A 23,478-nucleotide genomic window follows, 5' to 3' on the forward strand; every position below is an offset into this window, starting at 1 on the left:
AATGATTTGATGGTAGAAAGTTGATCTGATGTTTTCCCACCAATAAACATACAGCAGAGGAGTCAGACTAAAAATCTGATGAATAATGCGAGTTATGCTTTATGACAGAGTTCGGTAGTAGCTATTAGTTACATTTACTAGGGTAACTTTTTGGAAAAACAAAATGCTTTTAGGAGGATTTTTACTACGAACCTCGAGTCATTTTACTATGAAGTACTGATGCTGTTACTTGAGTACAATGTCTGGATACTCTACCTCAAATATATATAAAAGAGTCAAGTCAACATCTCCATGAGGAAATGATGTTAAAACACGAGGGGAAGCTCAAAAACGTCAATTTTACATGACGGTGACCCTCTAGAGTAGCTCTTTAAAACACACAAACACAAGTGTTACTGCAGCTGTTTTTCCTGCAGCTGTGCAGAGAGGATATCAGTGAAGGCCAGGCAGGCCTTGTGGCTGAGCTCCGGGTTGCCCAGCAGGTTCTTGAGGAGAGGCTGTCTGATGGGCTCTCTGGAGTGAGCCCACAGCTTCTCCGGCGCTGCGTTCCTGGAAATCACCTGGCGGTTCAAATCCTTGGTGGGCTGCCTGCAAGATGAAACAAAAAGGAATTTAAAAAAACCAAGCTTTTATGGGGAAATCTGTGGAGAGCTGTGAAGATCTGTGAAGATAAAGACAGCGTCCAACCTGAAGTACTGCAAGGAGAAGTCCTTCAGTGAGGCAGGAGCTACTCTCTCCACGGTGCCCATATCTTTCCGGTTCGCCTCCACCAGGTTCTTCCTTTGGTTTGGCGACAGGTTGAGGAGGTTCTTTGGGAAAACAAGCAAAAGTTGTTTTAGGAATCATCTGAGCTGATGGACTACCGAAAAAAACAGAAGCTCGGGTGAACGTTCGGCACCATGACTTCGTTGCTGGGTTTGCTGAGCGTCGGCAGGATAAAGATGGTCTCCGTGGAGACAGCGCCGATCTTTTTGGTGCTGCTGCTTTGACATTTGATCCAGCCGCGCTGCTTGGAAAATTCCTCATCCTTGATGAGAATCAGCAGCTCTCCTCTTTTAAAGCTCAGGATGGTGGGGTCATCTGAGGAAGAGGAGGAGGAGGAGAAAGAGAGTCAAAAACAGACTTTCCTGTTTTCGCCCAGCGAATAATCCATTAAATCGATTTTATTGATTGAATTTTTGGGTTTTTGAACATTTAATTTTAGGAGAAATCTGGGGTTGCGTTTTTTGTCAACAATTCTCTCATTGGGTGTCTGTAACTAAGAGATGTCAGATTGCCCAAGGCCATCTTGTTTTACAACTTCAGTTTATTTGGACTTTGAAATCAGGTCAACTCTACAACAAAATGTCATGGTAAAGCTATATATTTTTCTTTTTTCCAAAAAAAAAGTCCAAATGTTAAAAGCGTACAGCCATATTAATATGAGAATAAAGTCTTAATGCTCAGACCTTGGCTGCTGACTTCTCTCAGCGCCACGGCGTACTTGGAGCGCTCCGTCAGTCCGCTGAGAAACATGGTGATCAGCTCGGACATGTCTTCAGCAAAAGATCCGCTCAGGGTGAAGTCTCCTTTCAGCGTCAGCAGACACACAGCGAGGCCCGAGGTTTTACCCTCCCTGAGCAACAACAACAGAGCGATACGGTTACCACGAGGACTGAGGCAAGATCTGAGAGTAAAACTCCAAAACATCTGCAGCTAAAAAATGATGCCTACTAATCTGTTGATTATTTAATAAATGGATAGCAAAGGTGTTTAATTAATCTTTTTTCTTTTTTGCAGAATTTGAACCCGGTGAAGCTAAAAATGCCACTTGAGTTCTGAGTAAAACATGTTTACAGACAAGAGTTTTTCATCTTAAATCCAATATCTTTTGTGCAGTTTTGCCCTAATTCCTTCTGAGTGTGTCATTCTTTCAGCAAATGACCTTTCTTTGAATCAGTATACTCCGATTAACGATTAATCGATTACTAAATTAGTTGACAATTATTTCACCATCCACCATCCTAATTACAACTAATTCAACTAATCACAACTCGATTAATCGTTTCCGCCTTAGTTATGATTTTCAGTGCTTTAAATTTGGCACAATGTTCTATCTATGAATGAAACTCTTATTTTGTAGTAAAACAGGAAGTAGTTCTTTAGTTGCCTGTTGTGTTGACGGAATCAACTAATATGGATTCATCACAAGGAAAGCTGGGCATGTAGGAATGACTTGTAAGCAGTGTGGGAACTGGCTAACCGTTAGCAGCTAACAATGCTAACCTTCATATCTTCCCATCAGTACAAGACTAAAGGGCTATTTCGCAAAGTTTTAAGAACGTACACAAACTTTACTGGCATCACACCAAGTCATTCTCATAATTCCCATCTAGCTTTTCAAATGTTTCCACTGGTATTCTGACGATAAGGAGCTACAGGTCCAAAGCCCCTTCAACAGAATCTCTACCAAACTTAAGTCAGGACTCAAAAATATCACTTCTACTCAGAAGAAATGTGTTGGTAAAATTAAATGATTACATTAAAGCCTAAACTGGGAATTAATCATTTTGGGCTTAAAGACAGGCCAAACCTGGATTGGTTGTTCTACATGCATTACGAGTCGGATGCATCACTACACCCCCATTTCACATTTCCTTCAGCTCCTGTTTCAGATCGTCCTAGTTGAGGAAGAAGCGTCTCTACCTGACGGTGTTGACTCCTGTCACTTCTGGGAAGGACAGCTCCAGCAGCCTCTTCTCCCTCTCGTCCAGGAACGTGATACCGGTCCAGTTTATGGCCACGATGAACTTACTCTTTGGTAACGGGGGACCTGGAGACAGAAACACATTCAAGAGTGAGACTACCTTAGATCCTTCTGTCACATGCAAAGAACTAAACAGCACCCAAATTATATTACTATCATCAGTAAGGAAATGAATTGATTAATGACCCATGTGAGCTGTTATTTCAGGCTGGAGTCATTAAACAACATCCAGCTTGAATGATTTGGGAAAACAAGACTTGGGCGGGTCTATTTCCACACAATGCCTACATTTTCTTTTTTGTCATAAGTTCCTAAATTAATCTTGCAGACAGTTAAAGAAACACTTTCATTCTAGTCATGAAGTCAAGCAACACTAAATGAGGAAGTGAAGTTCATTTGCATGGAGCTCAAAAGATATTTTTAACACTTTTACTGTCAGCTGATGTAACACTTTCCACTTTCACAATGCAGTAACGCTAAGCAACGGCGTCAGTGCTGTACAACCTCTGATCACCTGAACAGGACAGACTAGGAAAGGGAGAAAACATAACCAAGAATGTGTAACGTTTAGACACTGACATTGCTGAGGTCATAAAAACGGACACATTTATAACTTATTTCATTTCTAGTTTTATCTGGCTTCACCTGACAAATATGCCAGATTATTCTGAGAGTCTACTACGGGTAGCAGCTCCAGTAAACATATCAAATACCTCTGGTAGCCTGCAAAACTCCCTTGGAGAGTTGTAACACGTCATTTCACCATTTTACTCTCTCAAGCTATTTTTATAGTGGTTGTATTGAAATAAGGAGACCTGGAGATTTGATGAAGATCACATTTTAAAAACAAATGACAAAGGTTGCCCTACCCGACTGCTTGGTGACCTCAAAGAACTTGGAGAAGAACATGGGCCACTTCTCTCTGGCGTAGTCGACCACCTCCGCCTTCACCAGGTCCGCTTTTTGTCCGGAACTCAGGAAGGTGCTCTGGCATGATTTGTGTTCATTAGAAGCTGCTGGAGGATTTATTTGTTTCATTGCTTATCATGAGTATCCCAACCTGAGCATGAGCGGTGTGGATCATCTGGACCAGTTTGGGTTCTGACTTGGCCTCCAGCAGAGAGGTCTTGATGCAGTCCTTCACTGTCTCCTTCACGTTCTCTGGGCGACTGTCTGAGCCGTGTTGGATGTACAGGTGCTTGGCAGCGAGCTCGATGATGTCGTCCTCCTGTGGAGACATGGACAGGACAAAAAAAACAAAAAAACTCAGTGTTGAGGCAAAACTTTGGAGAAATAAAGATGCATCGATCTCAAATTAATATCTAGATTCAAGAAGGATCTTTGTGCTCTGAGTGACGCCATTCTTTATTTATTTTACATTATATTTAGAATTCCTAATTGCTCTTTCTGAACCATTTGAAATGTTTGTTGCAGTTTAATTTTTACTGGTTTGACTAAGGTGGTCAAATTATTGATTTTGTCAGTTTCTTTATTATTTATTTTTCATTGGTTGTTCTCCTAACTGCACTGACTGAACATCTTAGTTGTTTTTACATGTTTGACCAAGCTTGTGATGCTATTGGTGTATTCTAGTTCTTAACCATTTAGAAAAAATTTGGAGTGTCTCATGTGTTAACCATTTTTTAAATGAACATCGTGATAGTTTTATTAATGTTTAGTTGAAGACATGGTTTAAATAACCGACGCTAAATGTCTGCGAGAGTAAAAGAAAAGCTTTGAGATGCTTCCCCTGCGTTTTTAAAATAACAGCGTCATCAGCGTACATCAAAGTATGAACAAGGATTTGGTAATGTGTTAAAGTATGGGGAAACTAAAAGTGACCCAAGGACAGACCCTTGAGGGACACCTACTGGACATTTTAAGCAGGGGGATTTCACACTGTCAACTAGGACTGAACAACAATAAAAAAAAGTCAATAATGTATATTGTGATAGACAAGTGATCAATATCAATAGATAACGTGTCTGTTAGAATATTCAATACCTTCACCAACCCAAAACTAAATTAGTAGATGATTATTTCCATAATCAATTCATCTGATTAATCTTTTCAGTCCTAGAGAAAAAAACAACAAATATGAACTTAAACCCTCATTTCTGGTTTTCTAAAAACTTACTAACAGTACACTCTGGAAAAAATGGTTAATCTCAACAAAAGCCCCAAATGAGGCCATAATATCCATGCCAATGATGAGTGTATGTAAACCTCTGACCAACTTGTGCAGACATTACAACAGAGCCCACCTTTTCGGTCTGGTACTCTCCAAACTTCAGACCGTGGATGATCTGCCTGTAGATGAGGTCAGTGCTGATCTTGTCCTCCTTGCAGTCGTGCCAGGGTGTGAAGACCTCCTTGCGGAAGATGAGACGCCATGGAGCGTGCTGCTCCTGGCCGCCCCTCCTCTTCACCTCCTGCTCACACTGGGAGATGGCGTCCATCACGTGCTCCCGGCCGCTCCCCAGGGCCCACACCTTCAGCACGAGTCACCAATAAATCAGTAACTAAAATCAATCATGCTTTATCTGCTCAGCAGTTATACAGAGGTGGAAAAAGGGATTTTAAAGTGGTGACCTCAGAAAACTTTAGCCTGTTTAGCTTAGCATAGCTTAACTTTACACAACTCTGTTGCTAGCGCCATTATGCTAACTCTATTCAACTTATCAACTTAAGGTCAAAATTATTGAACCATTTTAAACTACAAATTGAAAACTGTTTAATTATGCCTTTTTGCACATTTTTTCTTATCATTAAACATTAAATACATCAAACTGGTGATTGGATCAGAGATGGAAATTAGTCACTTGGCAAAAACTTATGTACTTATATGTAACGTAATATGTAATGCTCCATCTAAAAGAAAAACTTAAAACAATAAATTAAATATTAATGACGGTTGTAAAACAATAAAAGGAACATTTCTGGCATAAAATGCTAATCTATGTATGATATGATACTGATATTATCGTATCATACTGATTTGTATCAAACTGATTGGCAGCTCTGCTGTCCCAGATTCATTTACCTTTTCATACATGGCTACATAGAGAGAGAAGCCAAACGTGTCATTTAGCTTGATTTTGTTGGACACAAGTTGGCAGACTTCTTTGGATGTAGTTGCCGAGTCAACAGGAAGGTTAATGGATCGTCCATCCAGCAGTGCCACAGACACCAACATGGGCTTCTTTGTCTTGGTTGCCTACGAGACACCAGAGAAATGACCAGTGGAAATCAATCACACAAGTTTCTTGAAAATCCTTTAAAAATGACACAGCATTTGTAAAACAAATATGATCATATGCAAATTGATTATAGTAAACTTATCCAGAAATATGCATCTTTGAGATTATAAATGTCAAAGAAAAACAACTTAAGTGAAAGATATTTCTGGTTGGGGCTAGAGGAAAGCTCTCCACGGTGTCATTAAAAAGCAGTTTTCTGGTGCAACCACTCTCCCCTCGCTACAGGACATTTATATCAGTCGGGTCACAAAGAGAGCTAAAAACATCCTCAGAGACCGCGCTCACCCGCGGCACTCATTGTTCTCACTTCTGCCTTCCAGCGGATGTTACTGACGTAGGAAAGTGAGAACTGACAGTTTAAAAAACAGCTTTTATCCCCAGACTGTCAGGCTTTCAAACTCAAAGTAGTTTAATGAAGTTTCTAATTTTGCGCGATTTTCTATTCTTGTTTTAAATGAAATGAAAGGAAATTGTGGAGTAAAGATTTTATTGCCAAGTTTGTTTCTGAGTTAAAGAAATAAAGTTATTTCTATTTCTGTTCTTCTCACCGAGTCACAGTCATACACAACACAGGTGCACTCACCAAGCTTTTCTGAATTGTAGGGCTTTTTATTTGGTTCACATGCAACTTTGAAATTTGGAACGTTTTGAATACAATCCCCTGTTAAATATTTGAGTTTTGCACCAAAATGTGTTAAATTTTATTTCCAATCACCTTAATATAAAACTCGTAATCTACATTAAGTTGTTGATTAACTAAAAAATAAAAAAACTCATGCAAAATGATTATGATGCAAACATATTCCTTTATGAATAAAAACATAACAAAACTGTTTAAGGGAAACAATCAAATATGCTCTTAGATCTATTGTTTAAACATAATACAATTTTAAATCCTCCACAAAATAATAATTTAAAAAAAACATCAGAACCTGCAGCTCCAACCAGGCTGGCGGCTCCCCTCTGGGTCCGTTTGACATGGTGCGCCGTAGCCTCTCGGCTAAGTAGAAAGGAAAACCTCCAGGAGCAAAACGGATAAAACTTTGAAGGTACTGAGGAGGAAAAAGACAAGAGACAGTCATCAAAACATTGTTTCTCACCGGTGGTGACATTTAAAGCGGAGGTATCTAACTTTTACAACAACAAATGTTTTTCACATGTTAGTTAAAACGGTCACCATGTTGTCACTGTGTAATATGTTCCTAAAGACTGAGCTCCTTCACCTTGTCCCAGTGCTGCTGTAACAGTCTGATGAAATGCACGGTCAGAAAACAACCAATCAGGACCCAAAGGAGGGTCCTACCAGTGTCAATCAAGCTTGTGTACGCACTGTAAAATGTGCTAATGGCAGAGAAACAACTCACCATTACAGAAAAAACCGTTTGTCCACCGACGTTGGTGGACATGCTAATGTTCATGGCTAGCATTCGTGGCTACGCTATCAGGAAGAAGCGTTAGCGTAGCAGAGAGGGAGGGTGATTGACAGCGCTAAGACCCTCCTCTTGGCTCTTATTTGTTGTTCCTGACTGAGCAAAGTATTTTTGTAGATGACAGTGGGAGCACTGGGAGAAGGCAAGGAAACATGATTTTTGACAGTAGAGGTAATATATATATATATATACAGTTTCAAAGGTACATGTAAGCTGTAAGCAGTCGGCTTACTCGTGTTCCTTACTTTTAAGAAGCGCTCGCTGGGAGGAAACACGCCCAGGCAGAGGGACAGTAGGATCCACCCGCGGAAGTAGCTGTTCCTGTTGTTGTTTTCATGAAGCTGTTTGCAGATCTGACAGTAAATCTCATCTCTGTGTTGGACATACACAAACACACACACACACGCACACCCACACACACATTAGTTTTAGCAGTTCTCCAGAAGGAGCAACTACAATCAGATGTCCTGCGACGCTAAAGGCAAACAGCTGGAACCTGAGGTCAGGCCTGATGATGCCGTATCCCACAATGTAGTGGACTTTTTCAAGAGACGACAGGGGTCTGTCCAGGGTGGGCCCTTCTCCGGTCATGACGTCACTGTCCTCACTCACAGTCTGCAGTGTGGTGGGCTTGGACACCTCCGTCAGGTCATCGTTCTGAAAGAAACGGAGACGAAAACAGAAGTTATTGCGTCCATGACAACCGTCGGATGAAACGCTGCGCGGGCTTCTGGCCTCACCTCCTCCATGATGATGGAGGGCTTCCTCATGTTCGACACGGGCCGCACGTTCACACTTCCTTTACCGGGCAGGACTTTTTTGTTTCTGGACAGCAGGTCGGTGAACGTGGATCCCTTTCTCGCTCGTGGGCTGCCTTCGGGCGCGGTGTACGTCCTCAGGTTTGGAACCGTGTCGGTGGGCATCGTGGAGGGCTTCCTGTTTTTCGACAGGAGGTCTGTGAAGATCGATCCCTTTCTCTTCTGGTCAGGCTCCTCTGCGATGACGGCTGGTTCCGCCTCTTTGTTTTTCCTCAGCACTTTCTGAAAACGAGCAAATTTCAAATATTTATTTGAACATTAGCCATTTTATAGCACAACCAAGTAACTATGATACTTTCAGCTGCTGTATATCAAATAGGACTTAAAATACATTTGATTTCGTATTTTAACACCTTACAATTGGGCCTCTGTCTCTTTAAAAGCTCCTGCTATTTCTGAAACTCCGCCTTCAGGAAGTCATCACAACGTAGCTCCTCTATTAACCCTTCAACAGCGTTTTTACCAACATTTCACTGAGAAGTAGCTCCTGTAATGAGCTCAGCAGATGTGCAGTTCTACCAGGTGTTTGCTAATTGCTGCTGGCTAGTCTGAAGGAACTGAGTGGGGGAATCTCAAAGGGCTGCTCTGTGAAGCAGAAGCTTGGAAACTGCAACATTCAGTACGACTTGAGCCTCTAATAAGACGTTGCTAGGTCCAACAAGGTGTTTTGGACAGATGAATGGTTGCCACAGGATTTCTCAAACATTGATGAAAGAATCAAAGCAACACTCCAGGTATGTTTTTGATAAAATAACATTACAAAATGTTGTAAAGCTCAAAAAAGACTTAATACTGCCCCTTTAAAAGAAGAGAAAGCTTTCCAAATTCTTCGCCTTCCTGTAGGGAAACGTACCTGATCCAGGCCCACCATGTGGCTCAGACGTCTATCCTGCCTGGAGATCAGGTCCTGCGGGACGTAGCGATCCCGGATGGCGCTCCCCTGCTGAAGCCTGCTCATTCTCTTTGGCTCGGGAAGATCTCCCAGAAATCTCAAAATGATCCACCACACCGTCAGCGAAGCCTGGCAAAAACGCGACAAACTTCAGCGACGGGCAAACAGGCTGAAACAAGTGAACCGTAGACGTTTCAGAGCGGCACCATAACATCGCCTTCGTCCTCGTGGTAGAGCAGCGGCTGCTGAAGTCTCTGGCGGATGTAGGTGGGTGTGGCCGCTCCCTGGAAGTGAATGGAGGCAAATTTGGAGAACGAGTACTGATCCAGGTCTTCGTAGTCCTCCTCAGGAAGCTCGTCTTCCCCGGGAATCTCGTCAATGTCTATCTCCTCGATTATGGTCCGTTTTCCTTCGATGTTCTGTAAAAAAAAGAAAACACATGAATTGTGATCAAACGGACAAACCTCAGCTTGAGAAGAGAGCAACCACACGAGCGTCGAGAGTCGGAACCTCGAATCCGACGGGAGCCTGGCCCTCCTGCCCTCCGACCACCATGTTGGGCAGGAAGCCAAAGATGTCGTCCACCATCTCCTGGTCGCTCATGTTGGCAGCCTGCGCTCTGGCCTCCGTCTCTCTCTTCTGCCTCAGCACTTCCTCCAAGTGCTTCTGTTTGGCCAAAATGGCCCGCTGTTCTTCTTCCCTCTCTTTGGCAGAGAGGTACATCTAAAAGAACGGGAGACACAGGATCAACAAACATCGCCTCTTCCAGTTAAATTTCTAAATCCAACACAGATTGACAGGGATGGACAGTCAATATCGCTTTAAATATGCATAACGGGAGAAACATGGTGGTTCAGATCTATCATTGGGTCTTTCTGTGTCAGATGTCAGTGTTGAACCGATGCCTTCATTCGATTTTCCTTGGATACTTGGCCAGTCTTGTTAAATCCTATACATGCTAGCAAAAAGGAGTCTCCAGCAGTCAATCATGATGATTTATAAGAAGATAGCAGGTCTTGGACTGATCAACAATTAGGATTTAAATGTATGAATTAAACTATGTAAGCCTGAATATATGAAAGAAAAAAATGCTTATGAAAATAATCTATCATTTCACCCTGCAAGAAGAAAAAGCTCGGGTTCTTTAACATGAGCTTACGTCTCTCTTCATCTTTTCGATGTGTCTTCTTGCCAGCACACCTCTGGTGTGCGCCTGCAGCAGGATCACTGCGTCTCTCTTGCGGTTCCACTCCTTCCTGGCCAGGTAACCTCTGACCTGCGTCTGCAGCACCAGCGCAGCAACCCGCTGCCTCTTGTAGTTGAGGTGGATGTGACGGGAGCGGGCGATAGCCTGCAGCCTCGCGAAGCCCAGCTGCACCTGAAACCAGAGCATGACTGGAGGTTTAACGCACGAAACCTCCAGTTTCTGCTGTATGACATCGAATACGTCGGTTATTAATGATTCTTCAGAGGGAAACCCACCACTCTGTACCGCTTCCTGCCTTTGTAGCCTCTCCAGTATTTCTGAATGACGAGGGCAGCCGACCTTTTCCTCATAAATTCTTTCCTTTAGAGGAAATGAAGCAAAGTACAACTACAATTAGGCCCATCACAATAAACTTGCACAATAAATTGACCCAGTAATTTTTGCGACAAATGATGATATTGTTGCTGTGAGACATTTTCAAGCTAATAAGTGGGGGTTTTTTTTGTTTTTGACAAAATTCAAGTTTAACACTGGAATTGCAACATATTATAAATATCAAAAATAAAACACAATAATCAAAAACAATTAAAAAAAACTGAAATAAAACCACACACAACTAAAACCATAAATGAAACTCATCACAATGTTTCTGTAAAATAAAAATATTAATCATCAGAACAGAGTGCATTGAGCTCATTTTAATTTATCATGCGATTAATTATTTAATTACTTATTGTGACAGGTTAAAAAACACTAAAAACACACACATACACAAAAGAAAACCATCTGTATGGATTTCTCTCATACCTGAATTTGTATCCTCTCAGGACTTTTTGGATCAGAAGAGCTTTTACATTTAACTCCTTTATTCGCTCCAGTTCAAGCATGGTGTCATGGAAGTCCTATGAGAAAGCAGCAACGTTTTTAATATTTTTATCTATATGTATATTTAAAAAAAGAAAAGAAAAGTTTTTTTGTACTATTAAAATCACACATTCAGCTCTGGAGAACATGAAGATCCATTGAAAACCTGGTTGTTTCCCCAAATGTTGATTTCTGAACTCTTAATGAGTTAAAACATCAGCATTGTTGTTCATAAATGAATATGAACTTGTTTTCTTTGCATTATTTGAGGTTTGAAAGCACTGTATCTTTTTGTTATTTTGACCATTTCTCATTTTCTGCAAATAAATGCTACATTTTTGCTTGGAGTTTCAGAGACATGTCAGTAGTTCATAGAATAAAAGAACAATGTTCATTTTACTCAAACATATACCTATGAGGTGTACAATCAGAGAAACTGATCATTTTATGTGGTCTCTTTATTTTTTCCAGAGTTGTATTCTGGTCAATATGGCTCTCTGTTCAGGGCAACGGAGCTGAGTGGGCGCCTGGAGAAAAGTGAGAGAAAGTTTTTTTTGTCCACTGCACCAAACTTTTTTTGTATTGCTACTTTTTGAGTGTATCCAGTGAGTGAAGCCATGTGACGCAGGAGCATTGCTGATTGACAGCGTAGGACTCTGAGCTTAACTGAGGGTTTCTGAGAATTTCAAGTCTTAAGTTCATGTATCCAAAAAGAAGGCCTTAAAATGTCTTAAATCCATTTAAAAAATAATAATAAACTGGCCTCATACTGTACATCAATCACAGGTCTTGAATATTGTGGATGCAGAACTATTCAATCTCATATATTCTGTGTTTATTTTTTGCAAAATATTTTTGTCAGAGAAAAGTCTGAGTCACACACACCTTCAAAATCTTCTATGACTCCAAGCGCTTGAGGCTACGGTAACTAGCTGCTAACATACAATGGTAGCTAGCTAACTTTTTTTTACGTCTATTATGGCTAAGTGCAAACTTATCGCCAATTTATTGTCTTTTGCGTATTGCCATCACAAAACAGGTCTTAAATTTAATTCACAATGGTCTTAAAATGTCTTATTGTCTGGACAGATGTCAGGTGGATAACTTTGCACTAAACAGATTTTTTGAGATTTGTGGCCTTTAGCATTTCAATACCATCTCTAACTTACAACCACATTATATTCCACATCAATTAACAAATGTTTTTAAACCATACTGATTTAAAACTTGAAAAATATGATCCTCAGTTTACTTAAATAACTTGTTATACTAAACACATCCATCCACGCAAACTTAAGGATTCACCTTGAGGAAAATCTTTGTCTTGCCCGTCTTCCAGTCGCCTTCTCCAGCAAGGACTCTCTTACAGATGCTCTCACAGCAAGTCTCCTGGCTTTCCTGTTTCACAGAAACAAACATCCTCTTGTATTAAAAGGTGAAACGGGTCGAACGGAGAATTTCAACATGGCCCAACTCACGGTTTTGGGGTCACAGACAGAGGTCCTAAGGAGGACACGGTAGCGGTCCAGGAACTCGCTGAAGGTGTACCGGACTGGGTAGCCGGCCTTCCGGATCCTGATGGTCTCCATCATGCCGGAGTAACGTAGCTGCCGTATGCACAGCTCTCTGTCAAACAGCTAATACAAAAGATTTGTTTTACTAACAGCGAACGGGTAGGTTGACGCTGCAGAGTTGCCTTCAGGTCCAGGCCCGGCTCACCATGGGCTTCTTGAAGTCGTTGGGTTTGATGCAGCGGATGAAGTAAGGCTGACACACGGTCAGAGTCTTCATGAGGGAATCCAGGGACTGACGGAACTGCCCGGACAGAGTCGGAATGCGCTTCTTTCCCTCGGAGGGTTGCTGTGAGGCCAACAGCGAAAGTCACACACGTGAAAATGAGCTGCGTGCTAAAAGGAGCTTTGCTACTTTTGATTGGCCGTGTTTTTCTTTCTTTTTATTTACCCGCAGGCTGTTTTTGGGCGTGTTGATGATCAGTTTGGGGTTGACGCTCTTGACCACATTGGAGTTGGATGTCAGTTCGGCGTTGAAGGCCTGCTTGAGGAGTTTGTTGGTTGACGTTTCCACCAGCTGGATCAGGTCCGAACTCAGAGTGTCACGGTTCTTCTCGAGAAAACCTAGAACGTGGGATGGTAAAACCACAGTACAGGTTACACAGATATAAAACATGCAGATAGACTTTGTATCGTGCATTGACCTTTAATCCAATAACTAATAACAACATATTAAAAAAAGAATGTGCTTGTTAGACATGGTTGTCATTTTATTTCTCAAAAAGGTTTCAAGAGACACAAAACAAACATCCTGCATTGTAATTACACAAAGCAGGTTTTTCAGGACAAAAGAAATGTTTAATTTTTTACGTTGTCAAAGAATAATTATTCCTAAAATAAACCCAATAGAACAGTAGTGGTATAATTAAGTTTCTTTTGTATTTTATGAAAGTAAGTAAAAATTAAGAAACTGCAACAAAAAAATATACAGACAGACATGATGCACTAGTATAAGTTCTCTTATAGCTTATCTTGACTCCCAATGATGCATCTCATTATGTAGTAAACATGCTGTTATAGAAGTTTCAAGTTATGCAGACAAATGCTCGTATTAGCTAGCATGGCTAAAAGCAGCTAGCAGATCTCTTAGGTGGTTTTCGTATCGGTGTTGGAGACATCGCTGTGGATCATTTTTCAAAAGAATTTTCTAAGCAGTACCTTTGGAGTCATAGTAGACCACTCCTGCAAAGTGTTGGATCCCAAACTGGGTCTCAAAGTTGTTTTTGGGAGGGATGTAGACTTCGCCTTTGCTGTGAAACTGATTCAGTTTTTGGAGCATGGAGGCGTCTGTGCCCTGAAAACCGAGCCCCCCCCCAAAAAAACATTAGAGCCTTTTCAGCGTTCCGCTCGGCTACGTCCAGAGGTTTTTAGGACAGACCTTTGGGAAGTTACTCTCCTCGTCAACAAGAGCCAACACATTCATGGGCTTGTTGGCCAGCGTGTCCAGAGTGCGCTGGTTGTCCAGGTAGTCGATGTGCTGCCAGACGATGCCCTCGCGGGCGTACTCCTCCTGCTCCAGCTTGAAGACGTGTTTGACGAAGAACTGCTGCAGCTGCTCATTGGCGAAGTTGATACAGAGCTGCTCGAAGCTGCCGGAGCAACACGCACAAACGTTTTACAGGGAAGCATTTTAAAAAAATAAATGACTAAAAAAATAAAAATAAATTCACACTTGAAAAGAAAACTCCACCTCAGAAAAGAGAGCTGTGACAAGACCAATGAACAGATATAAATTCCTAAATACTAAACATTCTGGTAAAATGTGTTGCAACGGCAATTTACAGTCTGAAACAAGGAACAACAACTATAGGCAGTAAGTCAAGATGAAATAATTAAAAGCAGAACCAGAAGATATGTTTTCCTCTCCAAATAGTAAAAGAAAACTGTTAAGATCTGAACCAAATGGATTGTTTAAAAAAAAAAACATTTTGGGAAGTTCAAACATTTCTTTCCCAACTGGTGCCAGATGAGCTTCAGCTGGATGTTGCAAAAAGATCCTACACTAAAGGAAGGTAAACAATCAAAACCCTCATTTAATTTCAATAAGACAGCAGGATTTTATCTAAAGATCCAGCAGCAGCCAAACTACACCAGTCAGGGTAAACATTGACCTATTGTTGTCGAAGTTCTCAAAGCCAAAGATGTCCAGCAGGCCTATCGACTGTCGAACCGTGTCCTCATCATCGGGCGGCTTGTAAACGGCGTCATTAATTTTTGTCACCACCCAGATGAAAAGTTTGCCATAAATAGCCTGGAAAGACAAAACAACGCAAATAATTATCCTGGCAGGCTCTCCACTTAAGCACATTTCTCCAGAATATTTCCTGTAATGCAGCAGAGTTGGTAAAACTCATCTAGATGTTGACATATGACATCACACAGATACTGTCATTAAACGATCTGAGTGTCTCATCTTTATTAGGAGTTTCTGCAGAGGCACAAAGATTCAATCCGTCAAGATCATGCAAGTGGAGGAACTTCACATGGAAAAACATTGTTTCTTTTGAAGCAAAAACAGGAAGGCTAAACGCACATGGTTTAATAATGGAGGGAGAGTAAAAACCATTTGGCAAAACATTTTCATATCAGTTGGATTCAAGTTCTGCAGCCTGACTGGCAGGACTGGTTCAGAAACATTCATTTATTGGTCAGTATACAGAATTTGGTTTTTACTCAATGTACCTGGGGAGAAATATATCTAAAACGAACTTGGAAGAAAAATTATGGGCCAAAATGACGTTGGCAGCTGGTAAAAAAAAAAAAGCAAGAATAAAAGTTAAATTAGAATCCTTTACCAAAGAAGGAATGTTATGAACTCAAAAGAAATTTATGAAATGAAGAGGATTACTCTTTGAATGAGTTTTTGTCTTATTGTTATCCTTTTAACATCCTTCCTACTCCATCACATTCTAACAATATGTGTTGTGCCTTTTCAATGTATTTGCATTAGTTGGTTTCATTTTTACACTTTCGATGCGTAATTTAAAAAAGCAGATTGTTTTGAATTGCCTTTGTTTCTTGAAATGCTTCCATGTTTGGGCCATTTTGAGAAAATCCAATACTTATGTTGAAGTAAATGAGCTGCAGTCTGCTCGTGTGATGCATACTCATCTACTGAAATGGCCCAGTCAAAGTCCAGACCTAACTCCGAATGGAAATCTGTAGCAAAACTCGAAAACTGATGACTGGATTCTCATCATCCACTCTGACTGAGGCAGAAGCATTTCCTACAGGGCGCAACGTTTCTAAAGATAAAGGTCAACACTTTTACCGTTACCTTCACAACTATCCACCGCTGTGTAGTGGGTCCATAACAGAAAATCCAAATTTAGAAAAAAAACAAAAACACCCTGATGCTGCTGGCGGAGACCAGCTCCACCGGTAGGAAAACGTGCAGGAGGAAGTGGCCGTTACCTTGACAAAGGCGTCCCTGCCGTCCAGAGCCTGGTCAGAGTTCAGAGGTTTGTTGACGGTGTCCCTGGCAGTGGTGACGGTGCGCTGAGTCAGACACTTCTCCAGCGCTGTGGGATCCACCTGAGGACGCAACGACACGCGTTCAGAAAAGGTCTCGGCCTCATCGGCTGAGGAAAAACGTCACCTGCCTCCAAAAGCTGGCTGGCCATGCTGAAGTGGGAGGATTTGGCGATGTTGCAGCCCTCCAGGTTGCTCATTATGATGCCTGAAACCACGCAGAGAACTTGAGCCCAGGAGAGCGGAAAAGAGAAAAGAAAGACTCAACAGGAAGATTTTGAGAAATGCGTCATCTCCTACTTTCAAACTCCACGTTGCCCAGGTGGAGGATGGCAGCCAGCAGCTTGGAGATCTCCCAGGAGTCGGTCTCAGTGAACGTGAGGATCTTCAGGGCCGATCGGAAGTGAGCGTACTCCTTCACGTCGTCTCGTCCTTCGCAGCTGGTGCATTTGCCCTGGGAAAGAACACGCGTTATTCCCGACTCCAGATCCTTTTTTAAGCGTGCCTGAGGACGGATCAGAACCGAACCATGGTCAGGTATTTGTACTCGGCAGCCGTTCCGAGGGAAAGTATCTTCTTCTGGTCCGGAGCCATGCCCATCAGCATGTAGTAAAAGATGTGGTAGTTCCTTTCCTCGGGGGCCTGTTGGAGAACCGGAATGCTCTTTAGTCCAACACAATCCGACTCCAACCTCCTCGTTGCAGCAGGAGACCCCCACCCACCTGACGACACACTCTGGACTTCTCCAGCAGGTACTGCTCCACCCGGGCCCCCTCGATGGCCCCTCCCTTGGTGAAGCTGATGTCGATGTACTTCCCGAATCGGCTGGAGTTGTCATTGCGAACCGTTTTAGCGTTCCCGAAGGCTGAGATGAAAAAAATAAAAGATAATAAAAGAAAAAAATTGGATCAGGAGAGTGAGGGAGAGAGGGCCTGGTTTAGAGGCGTTTTCCCATCGTTCCTCCGACTGACCTTCCAGAATGGGGTTGGCCTCCAGGATCTGCTGCTCGATCCACGAGTGCTGGCCGCTGACCGCAGCCAAGAACTGCAGCATCAGCTTGGTGCTCTCGGTTTTCCCAGCTCCAGACTCTCCGCTGGTTTGAGAGGTGTCAGGAATTACTTGTTGAGTCACTCACAAATGACTGTTGTGTATATATATATTTTTTTGCCTTAACTTTAAAGTTGACTTTTGTTTTGAAAATGGAAATCTTATGATCACAAAAAAAAATCTAACCTAGTGGGGATAAAAGTGTTTGCCCTTTTGGTAATTTCTCATTTTTTTGTTATCAGTAGATGTTTCAGATCAAACTAATTTAAATTATGGCCGTCAACGTTAAGGCGTCTGATTAATCTAAAATTTTAGATTTTGTAACAATTTTGTAACAAACAGTTCATATTAAAAAAATGCCACAAAAGAAAAAAGGTGTCAAAATGAGAAGCTACAGGCACGCCTTCAGCTTTATCAATGTTTCCATCATGTAAAGGTATTTTAGATGGCAGCAACTTCTTGAATAATAAAAATAAAATTTCAGTTTAGCCTTTCCTGGAGCCCACCTGATGACACAGCACTGGTTCTTCTTGTTGCGCCTCATGTTGAAAAAGCAGGTGTCTGCGATGGCAAACACGTGGGGGGGCAGCTCGCCCAGACGCCTGTCTGTGTACTGGTGCACCTGCTCTGTGGTGTAGATGGGCAGCAGCTGGTACGGGTTCACCGCCACCAGAATGGAGCCTGTGTACGTCTGAAAATACAGAGAGAGAGAGATGTTTGTCGTTACACACAGTTTTGTGAGAGTGTTTTGTGTTTCCATGAGCATAAAGGCGTCACAGTGGAGGAAAAGCAGACAGATGACCGGCCACAGTGCTTCAGGCGTATCGTCCTCTGGGTGTAAACATCTGAGTTTCACTCAGAGACGCCCGTAAACACCAACGGCCGTCATGTGATGCAGTGGAAGATGGCGAAGCGTCTGTATGTAAATAAATATTCAGCAACATTTCAAAGTGTTTTGTATTAGAAAAAAAAGTGAACGCCTGTTTCAGATTTAATGTCTAAAACTTAATATGAATACTTGACTTTTATCAGAGCGAAAGCTTCAACTTTGACCTGTGAAGCCCTGAACTAAAGGAAACAACCAGCACTGTGTGGCACGCAGCAGACAAATGAGGCTTTGTGATCTTAGGATTTTACCTCCACCTCATGGTTTGAACTAGATAATTATATATACTGTATGAAAAGACACTTTTTTTGCTGTATGGCATTAAATGTCTGATTTTTTAAGCTCAGGTGGGGTAATTACAATTTTCTAAAAGTCAGAATAATGAGAAATGTCTTTAAACTTTAAAATAATGTAGAATCTTACAGATAATCCCTCAGTATTTGGTAGCATTCCCTTTAAACTGTATCCCTCCATCATCTACATTTTTACTTTTTTCTTTTCTTCCAAACCCACTTTTTAAAAAAAAATTATTTTGATTAAAATTAATCACTTTTAGTGACCATAGTAAATGTTGTCAACATTAAAGCTGCGGTATGCAACTCTTACGAAGAATATGCCGAAATTAAAAATCTAACCCAGCTTTATTTACGTTTCCTTTTCCTTCTTTTGGTTTCATTCCAGAGACGTTTCAGACCCAAGAACGTTCGTCTCTAGCACACAGAACCCGTCTCTTTCCTGAGCAGCATGACAATCTGGACGTTCCCAGGCTTGTTATAGTTATGTGTGTTTGTTTGAACAGATGGAAATGGGGCCTCAAGGCATTTGAAAGTGGTCAACCAAAGATCAACAAGACTCGTCTTTTAGGTTTTTTTTCGCCATGAAGTCACAAAAAGAATCAGATGTGCTTTGAAAAAACACCACAGCTGTGCCTCCAAGTAACTACAATGTTGTGAAATAACCCATCCTAGGCTTTCCCAAACTGTAGTCGATAATTTTCGTACACGTAAAGTTCTTACATTTGAAGAACAAAATTCTCTCTCTGTCAAGCAAATTGAATCATTTTGATAACACCAACTGAGCCGAGAAAAGGAAAGGTTGAATCTGATTTGACATAAGAAAAAAAGAAGCTGTCGCAATGTGTGTATATACATGTATATATATAAATAACTGATCCCTTTAAAGATTTGATGTTTTTTTTAATGCATCCCAGAGTGGCTTTGAATCACAGAAAAAATATTGCATTGATACATAAATCCTTTTTTTTAGCTTACACTGTGGCATAATTCAGATACAAGTGCATCTTCAAATGAAGCTCAAAACACTATGTTTGGGTTTTAATTCTCTGTAAGCCATAATCTTCAAAATTACATAAAATAAATGTGCAATAAATCTAAATAATGAGTTCAGCTTTCTAAATGACAAAAAGAATATGTTATCGTTTTGTACTTGAAACGATAACATTGCAGCACAATCTGACTCTTTGTATTCTAAAGTAGCAGTGTTAGGGATATATATTGTTTCTAGTTGAACGTTCAATTTCAGTGCCCGCTTAAAGCATATTTAATAAATTAGCATTGTTTTTTGATTGGTCTGATGTAACATTCTAATCTTAAATATCATGTTTCCCTCAGAAGAAAAACAACAGTGTGTGTTGAACTAATAAATATACATATATGAAATGAGTTTCACTTGGTGAGCTGAGTAATTAAAGTAAACCTAACACACTGACATGAACAGAATCTCTGGGTTTATAGCTCTCCACGCACAGCTGAGCTTCGCCGCGGTGACGCAGAAAACGCAGTATCTGACGACACTGCCTTATTAATTTCCATGGAGACGAACGAACAGCTCCGCGATAAATCCGGGGGACAAAGTCTAAGCCGAGCCGCTTCGCTCGCCAAGTCCAGTAAGTGTTTCCAGTGGCCGGTTATGGGCGTCGTAAAACTGGGTGGACTCCCGGGAACAGAAACTTACATAGATGATGCCCTCTTTGTGGCGGACCAGCAGGTTCCTGAGCAGCCCGGCCTCGTTCAGGTCGCCCAGCATTATCATGTCGTCCACACCTTTCACCGAGCTGGGGTGCATGGGGCGGATGCTGCCCTGGGTCTTCTTGTTGATTTTGTGCTCCTGCATTAAATCGGCCATTAATTAACTCAGAGAGGGATTAAATGCGGGTTTGACGGTTGGAAGTGAAGCGAACATTTTACAGGTGTGGTACCTTTCCTTCATCGTCGATGAGCTGAAGCTGCCCGGTGTCGGTAACTGTAACCTCGGCCCCGATAGGGACTCCACTGCCGGAGTCCACCCAAACGGAATCCCCCTGGTTGGAAAACGCCAAGAGTTACAGTCGACGTTTCATGATGCGTTTAAGGTTTATACAAATGTGCAGGAATAAGTGAAATTCAACAGTCGTACCTTACTTAAATGCAGCATGGTAGCAATTTAGTAAGTCTGAAAATAAAAATAAATACTTTGTTAAGCAGAAACGCTGACGAACCAATGCAGGCTCAAGCAGAACAGTTCGAGCCTGTTCGAAACAATAAGCAATGAAGTCATTTAAAAAAAAAATCCAAGAAGTATTATAAATTCGTTCTCAACACTATCAGTATTATGGCCATTGGAAATATATAAATAAAAAGTACATTTCCACCAAAAAAAAAAAAACACCCTCAAGTTTTGACGTCAGAAACTTTCGAGAGAAAAACCTTTGAAATGCACGAGTTTGAAAAATCGACAATTTGCGAGAACACAAAAAAAATCGACTTTTCAAACTCACAAACGTCCATATTTTTTGCCTAGAAAATTTTTGACTTCTCAAAATGCCAGTTTTTTGGCGTTAATATACTCTTTTATTCCTATCTACAGTGGAATACGCCGTAACCGTTTCATAAGTTTCATCTTACATAATCCTGAACGAACACATTTTAGAATAAGACACCAGTAAAACGTCACATCAAGTTCAAAGTGGTATTTTTCTAATGAGAGATTTTCCAACACCAACTATGAGCTCTTACCTGAGAACAGGTGTCCCTGTGGTCCCAGGCCTTCCTCGCACCTGAGGGATCTTTTCCTTGAATGGCTACAAAGCAGGAACTTTCCCCCCTGCATCGTCTCATTTTATGACTCTTTGACTTTGCTCCTACAATAGAGCCACCCGGCATCGCCAGCAGCTACAAAATGGGCGTCTGCTTTGTTTTTAATTATTATTATTATTATCAAAAAGGAATAATGTCTTTGTTTCAAAAATCGACAACTGAAGAGAATTCATGTTTGGTGAAAAGAAACAAAAACAAAGCTAAAAGAAATGTGAAGTGTGGCATTACAGTGTGTGGCACAATAAAGATAAGGGAGCTATTTTAATGGCTGTACAATAAATGTGCTCCGACTTCCCTGTTGAACAAAAAGCTCCACAAGATGGAGTTATAGAAAGTGCTAGAAGGAAGAAGGCAGTCCGTCCCCTTAATGCCTGGTCCATTATCACAGTTGTTGATAAATGTGTTATGATTAAAAAAAGTTTTATAAATGAAAAGGTTAATGACACTGAAGAGATAACTAGCTTGTTCCGTAATAACACTGCTAATTTAATTGGCTTCCTTCAGGCGTGGCCCGCTGATCCTGGTCCCGCTTTGCCCGGCCGGAAGGTGATTTGTTTAATAACATGGCAAAGCAAGGTTGACTCGGGTAAACCACCTGCTGAGAGCAATTACAGCCACGAGATTCAATAATTAAGCAGGGTACACTATATGAAGATGCTTCGAGTAGTCTTGTTTTTGTCTTCTAATAAACAGCTAGAATAAAGAATGGATTTTTTTTTTTAAAAAACTGATAATCTGTACCGGACAAAATTCCTTTGGGTCGCAAGAGGCCTCAAAAGTCGGAGGTTTTCTGGAGTTTAAGTTTTTAAGGTTTTTGTTTTAAAGGGACAAAATGGCGTCAGTTTGAATAACTTCCCGTGATGAATTCTACCGTGGATGTTGAGGCTGAAGCAAACTGGAAAAGATTTCGGAACCGTTTATACTCACATTTTTGTGCACCTTCACCTTAAATGCAATCGGGGTGAACTTACTCTGAACACTAGCGGAACAAGTCGGCGTGGGGCCGGGGGGCGGGGCCTATGACCGGGCCCCTCACGTGCATCGCCTGCGCTGCTGGAAACTGTTGAGGGGGTGGGGGGTACAGGTTGGGACAGTAACTTGCATACACCTTTCTGAACAGGCGAGGGCGCACTTTCTCCGTCTAAAATCAGATATTAGAGCGTCTTGAAACCATTCCTCTCCTCCCTGGCACCTCCAGACCCGGGCCCCCTTCAGGCCCTTGCCGGGGGCAGCCGCCCCCCCAGACCCCCCATAGCTCCGCGCCTGACTTCATGTTCAAAAACGAGCCCCAAAAAGCGCAACCCACGATTCATTATATTTGCAAGCAACTTTGGAAACAAAACAAGCACAAAACCGCTTATAATAATATAACTTGGCGACAGAAAAACAAAATAGTTCCTGTTTTTCCAACAACGAAATGCTTTTGCTGATATTGTCGCATATAAACGGCGGTCGCTCCGAAAGATGCGCAGAGCAAATAACATTAAATTACTAAAGAACAGTAACGCAAAGTGATTTCGTTAAGTAACTGTAATCTCCCACTTTAATGGTGTATCACAAAAACACACAAAATGAAACTTCTACAGGTATGACGATTTATATTTAAAAAAGTATGAATGTACATTCAAAGACTCTGCTTTTAATGTATATTCTAACTAAACTTTTTGTCTTGCAGGCTGACGTTTGTAAGAACGAACCAGTTAGACCAGATAGTAGAGGATAGAATAGGTTATCCTTTCTGTCTTTTACCTCTCTCTCCGTCTATCCCTCTATCTTTTCAGATATAGGTTTTAGCATAGACTGAAGATGAGGGTTCGTTCACAAGTGTTGCCACACGAAACGAAAAAGAAAGGTATAAGTGCCGAGGCCATTTTATAAAGACTTTGTCTTTAAAGCCCCATACCTTACGCCTTCCCGCAGGAATGGTGCCTGCCGTGGGCAGCCGCCCCCCAGCCCCACCTATAGCTCCGCGCCTCACTCTGAATACGACGCTCTAAGAGTTTAAAAATGTTTTTTTATATAACTGGTAGAATTGCATAAAAAAATTCTACCAATTTTTTGTTTGTTTGAGCCATGACTTGGCTCAAACACGCAGTGTATCCTTCCAGAAGCTTCCCGCCATAGTTAGCAAAGAGGTAGGCTGTTCCACCAACATACGTCCTATGATACATATGTTGGTCTCAGGGTCGCA

At 41.5% G+C, this 23,478-nt stretch overlaps 1 protein-coding gene across 3 annotated transcripts in view; it reads right to left on the reverse strand.

Moving 5' to 3' along the window:
- myo7ba (myosin VIIBa) overlaps nt 1-23,425 on the reverse strand; it is a 31,426-nt gene extending 8,001 nt beyond the window's left edge. For 2 of the 3 annotated variants that reach the window (XM_081606623.1, XM_008407680.3), the window contains exons 1-37: nt 21,207-23,425; nt 20,608-20,643; nt 20,411-20,512; nt 20,167-20,319; nt 17,813-17,997; nt 17,231-17,352; nt 16,982-17,124; nt 16,788-16,901; nt 16,560-16,713; nt 16,391-16,467; nt 16,203-16,322; nt 14,900-15,039; nt 14,167-14,377; nt 13,947-14,082; nt 13,180-13,352; nt 12,937-13,077; nt 12,696-12,854; nt 12,523-12,615; nt 11,161-11,255; nt 10,629-10,713; nt 10,306-10,524; nt 9,657-9,869; nt 9,353-9,565; nt 9,108-9,275; nt 8,177-8,476; nt 7,933-8,093; nt 7,682-7,808; nt 6,939-7,058; nt 5,790-5,963; nt 5,011-5,238; nt 3,807-3,974; nt 3,616-3,733; nt 2,686-2,812; nt 1,449-1,615; nt 899-1,080; nt 688-809; nt 434-588 (exon numbers count right to left, since the gene is read on the reverse strand). In XM_081606623.1, the coding sequence (XP_081462749.1) occupies nt 434-588; nt 688-809; nt 899-1,080; nt 1,449-1,615; nt 2,686-2,812; nt 3,616-3,733; nt 3,807-3,974; nt 5,011-5,238; nt 5,790-5,963; nt 6,939-7,058; nt 7,682-7,808; nt 7,933-8,093; nt 8,177-8,476; nt 9,108-9,275; nt 9,353-9,565; nt 9,657-9,869; nt 10,306-10,524; nt 10,629-10,713; nt 11,161-11,255; nt 12,523-12,615; nt 12,696-12,854; nt 12,937-13,077; nt 13,180-13,352; nt 13,947-14,082; nt 14,167-14,377; nt 14,900-15,039; nt 16,203-16,322; nt 16,391-16,467; nt 16,560-16,713; nt 16,788-16,901; nt 16,982-17,124; nt 17,231-17,352; nt 17,813-17,997; nt 20,167-20,319; nt 20,411-20,512; nt 20,608-20,625 (5,383 nt within the window). In that variant the 5' untranslated portion in view covers nt 20,626-20,643; nt 21,207-23,425. Of the gene's footprint in view, nt 1-433; nt 589-687; nt 810-898; nt 1,081-1,448; nt 1,616-2,685; nt 2,813-3,615; nt 3,734-3,806; nt 3,975-5,010; nt 5,239-5,789; nt 5,964-6,938; nt 7,059-7,681; nt 7,809-7,932; nt 8,094-8,176; nt 8,477-9,107; nt 9,276-9,352; nt 9,566-9,656; nt 9,870-10,305; nt 10,525-10,628; nt 10,714-11,160; nt 11,256-12,522; nt 12,616-12,695; nt 12,855-12,936; nt 13,078-13,179; nt 13,353-13,946; nt 14,083-14,166; nt 14,378-14,899; nt 15,040-16,202; nt 16,323-16,390; nt 16,468-16,559; nt 16,714-16,787; nt 16,902-16,981; nt 17,125-17,230; nt 17,353-17,812; nt 17,998-20,166; nt 20,320-20,410; nt 20,513-20,607 lie in introns of all 3 variants that reach the window. The other variant, XM_081606622.1, reaches the window with a different exon arrangement.
- Between the last annotated feature and the right edge of the window lie 53 nt (nt 23,426-23,478).

This window comes from Poecilia reticulata, chromosome 4 (assembly GCF_904066995.2).
Source record: "Poecilia reticulata chromosome 4, P_reticulata-male-v2, whole genome shotgun sequence".
In the NCBI taxonomy this organism is placed as follows: domain Eukaryota; kingdom Metazoa; phylum Chordata; class Actinopteri; order Cyprinodontiformes; family Poeciliidae; genus Poecilia; species Poecilia reticulata.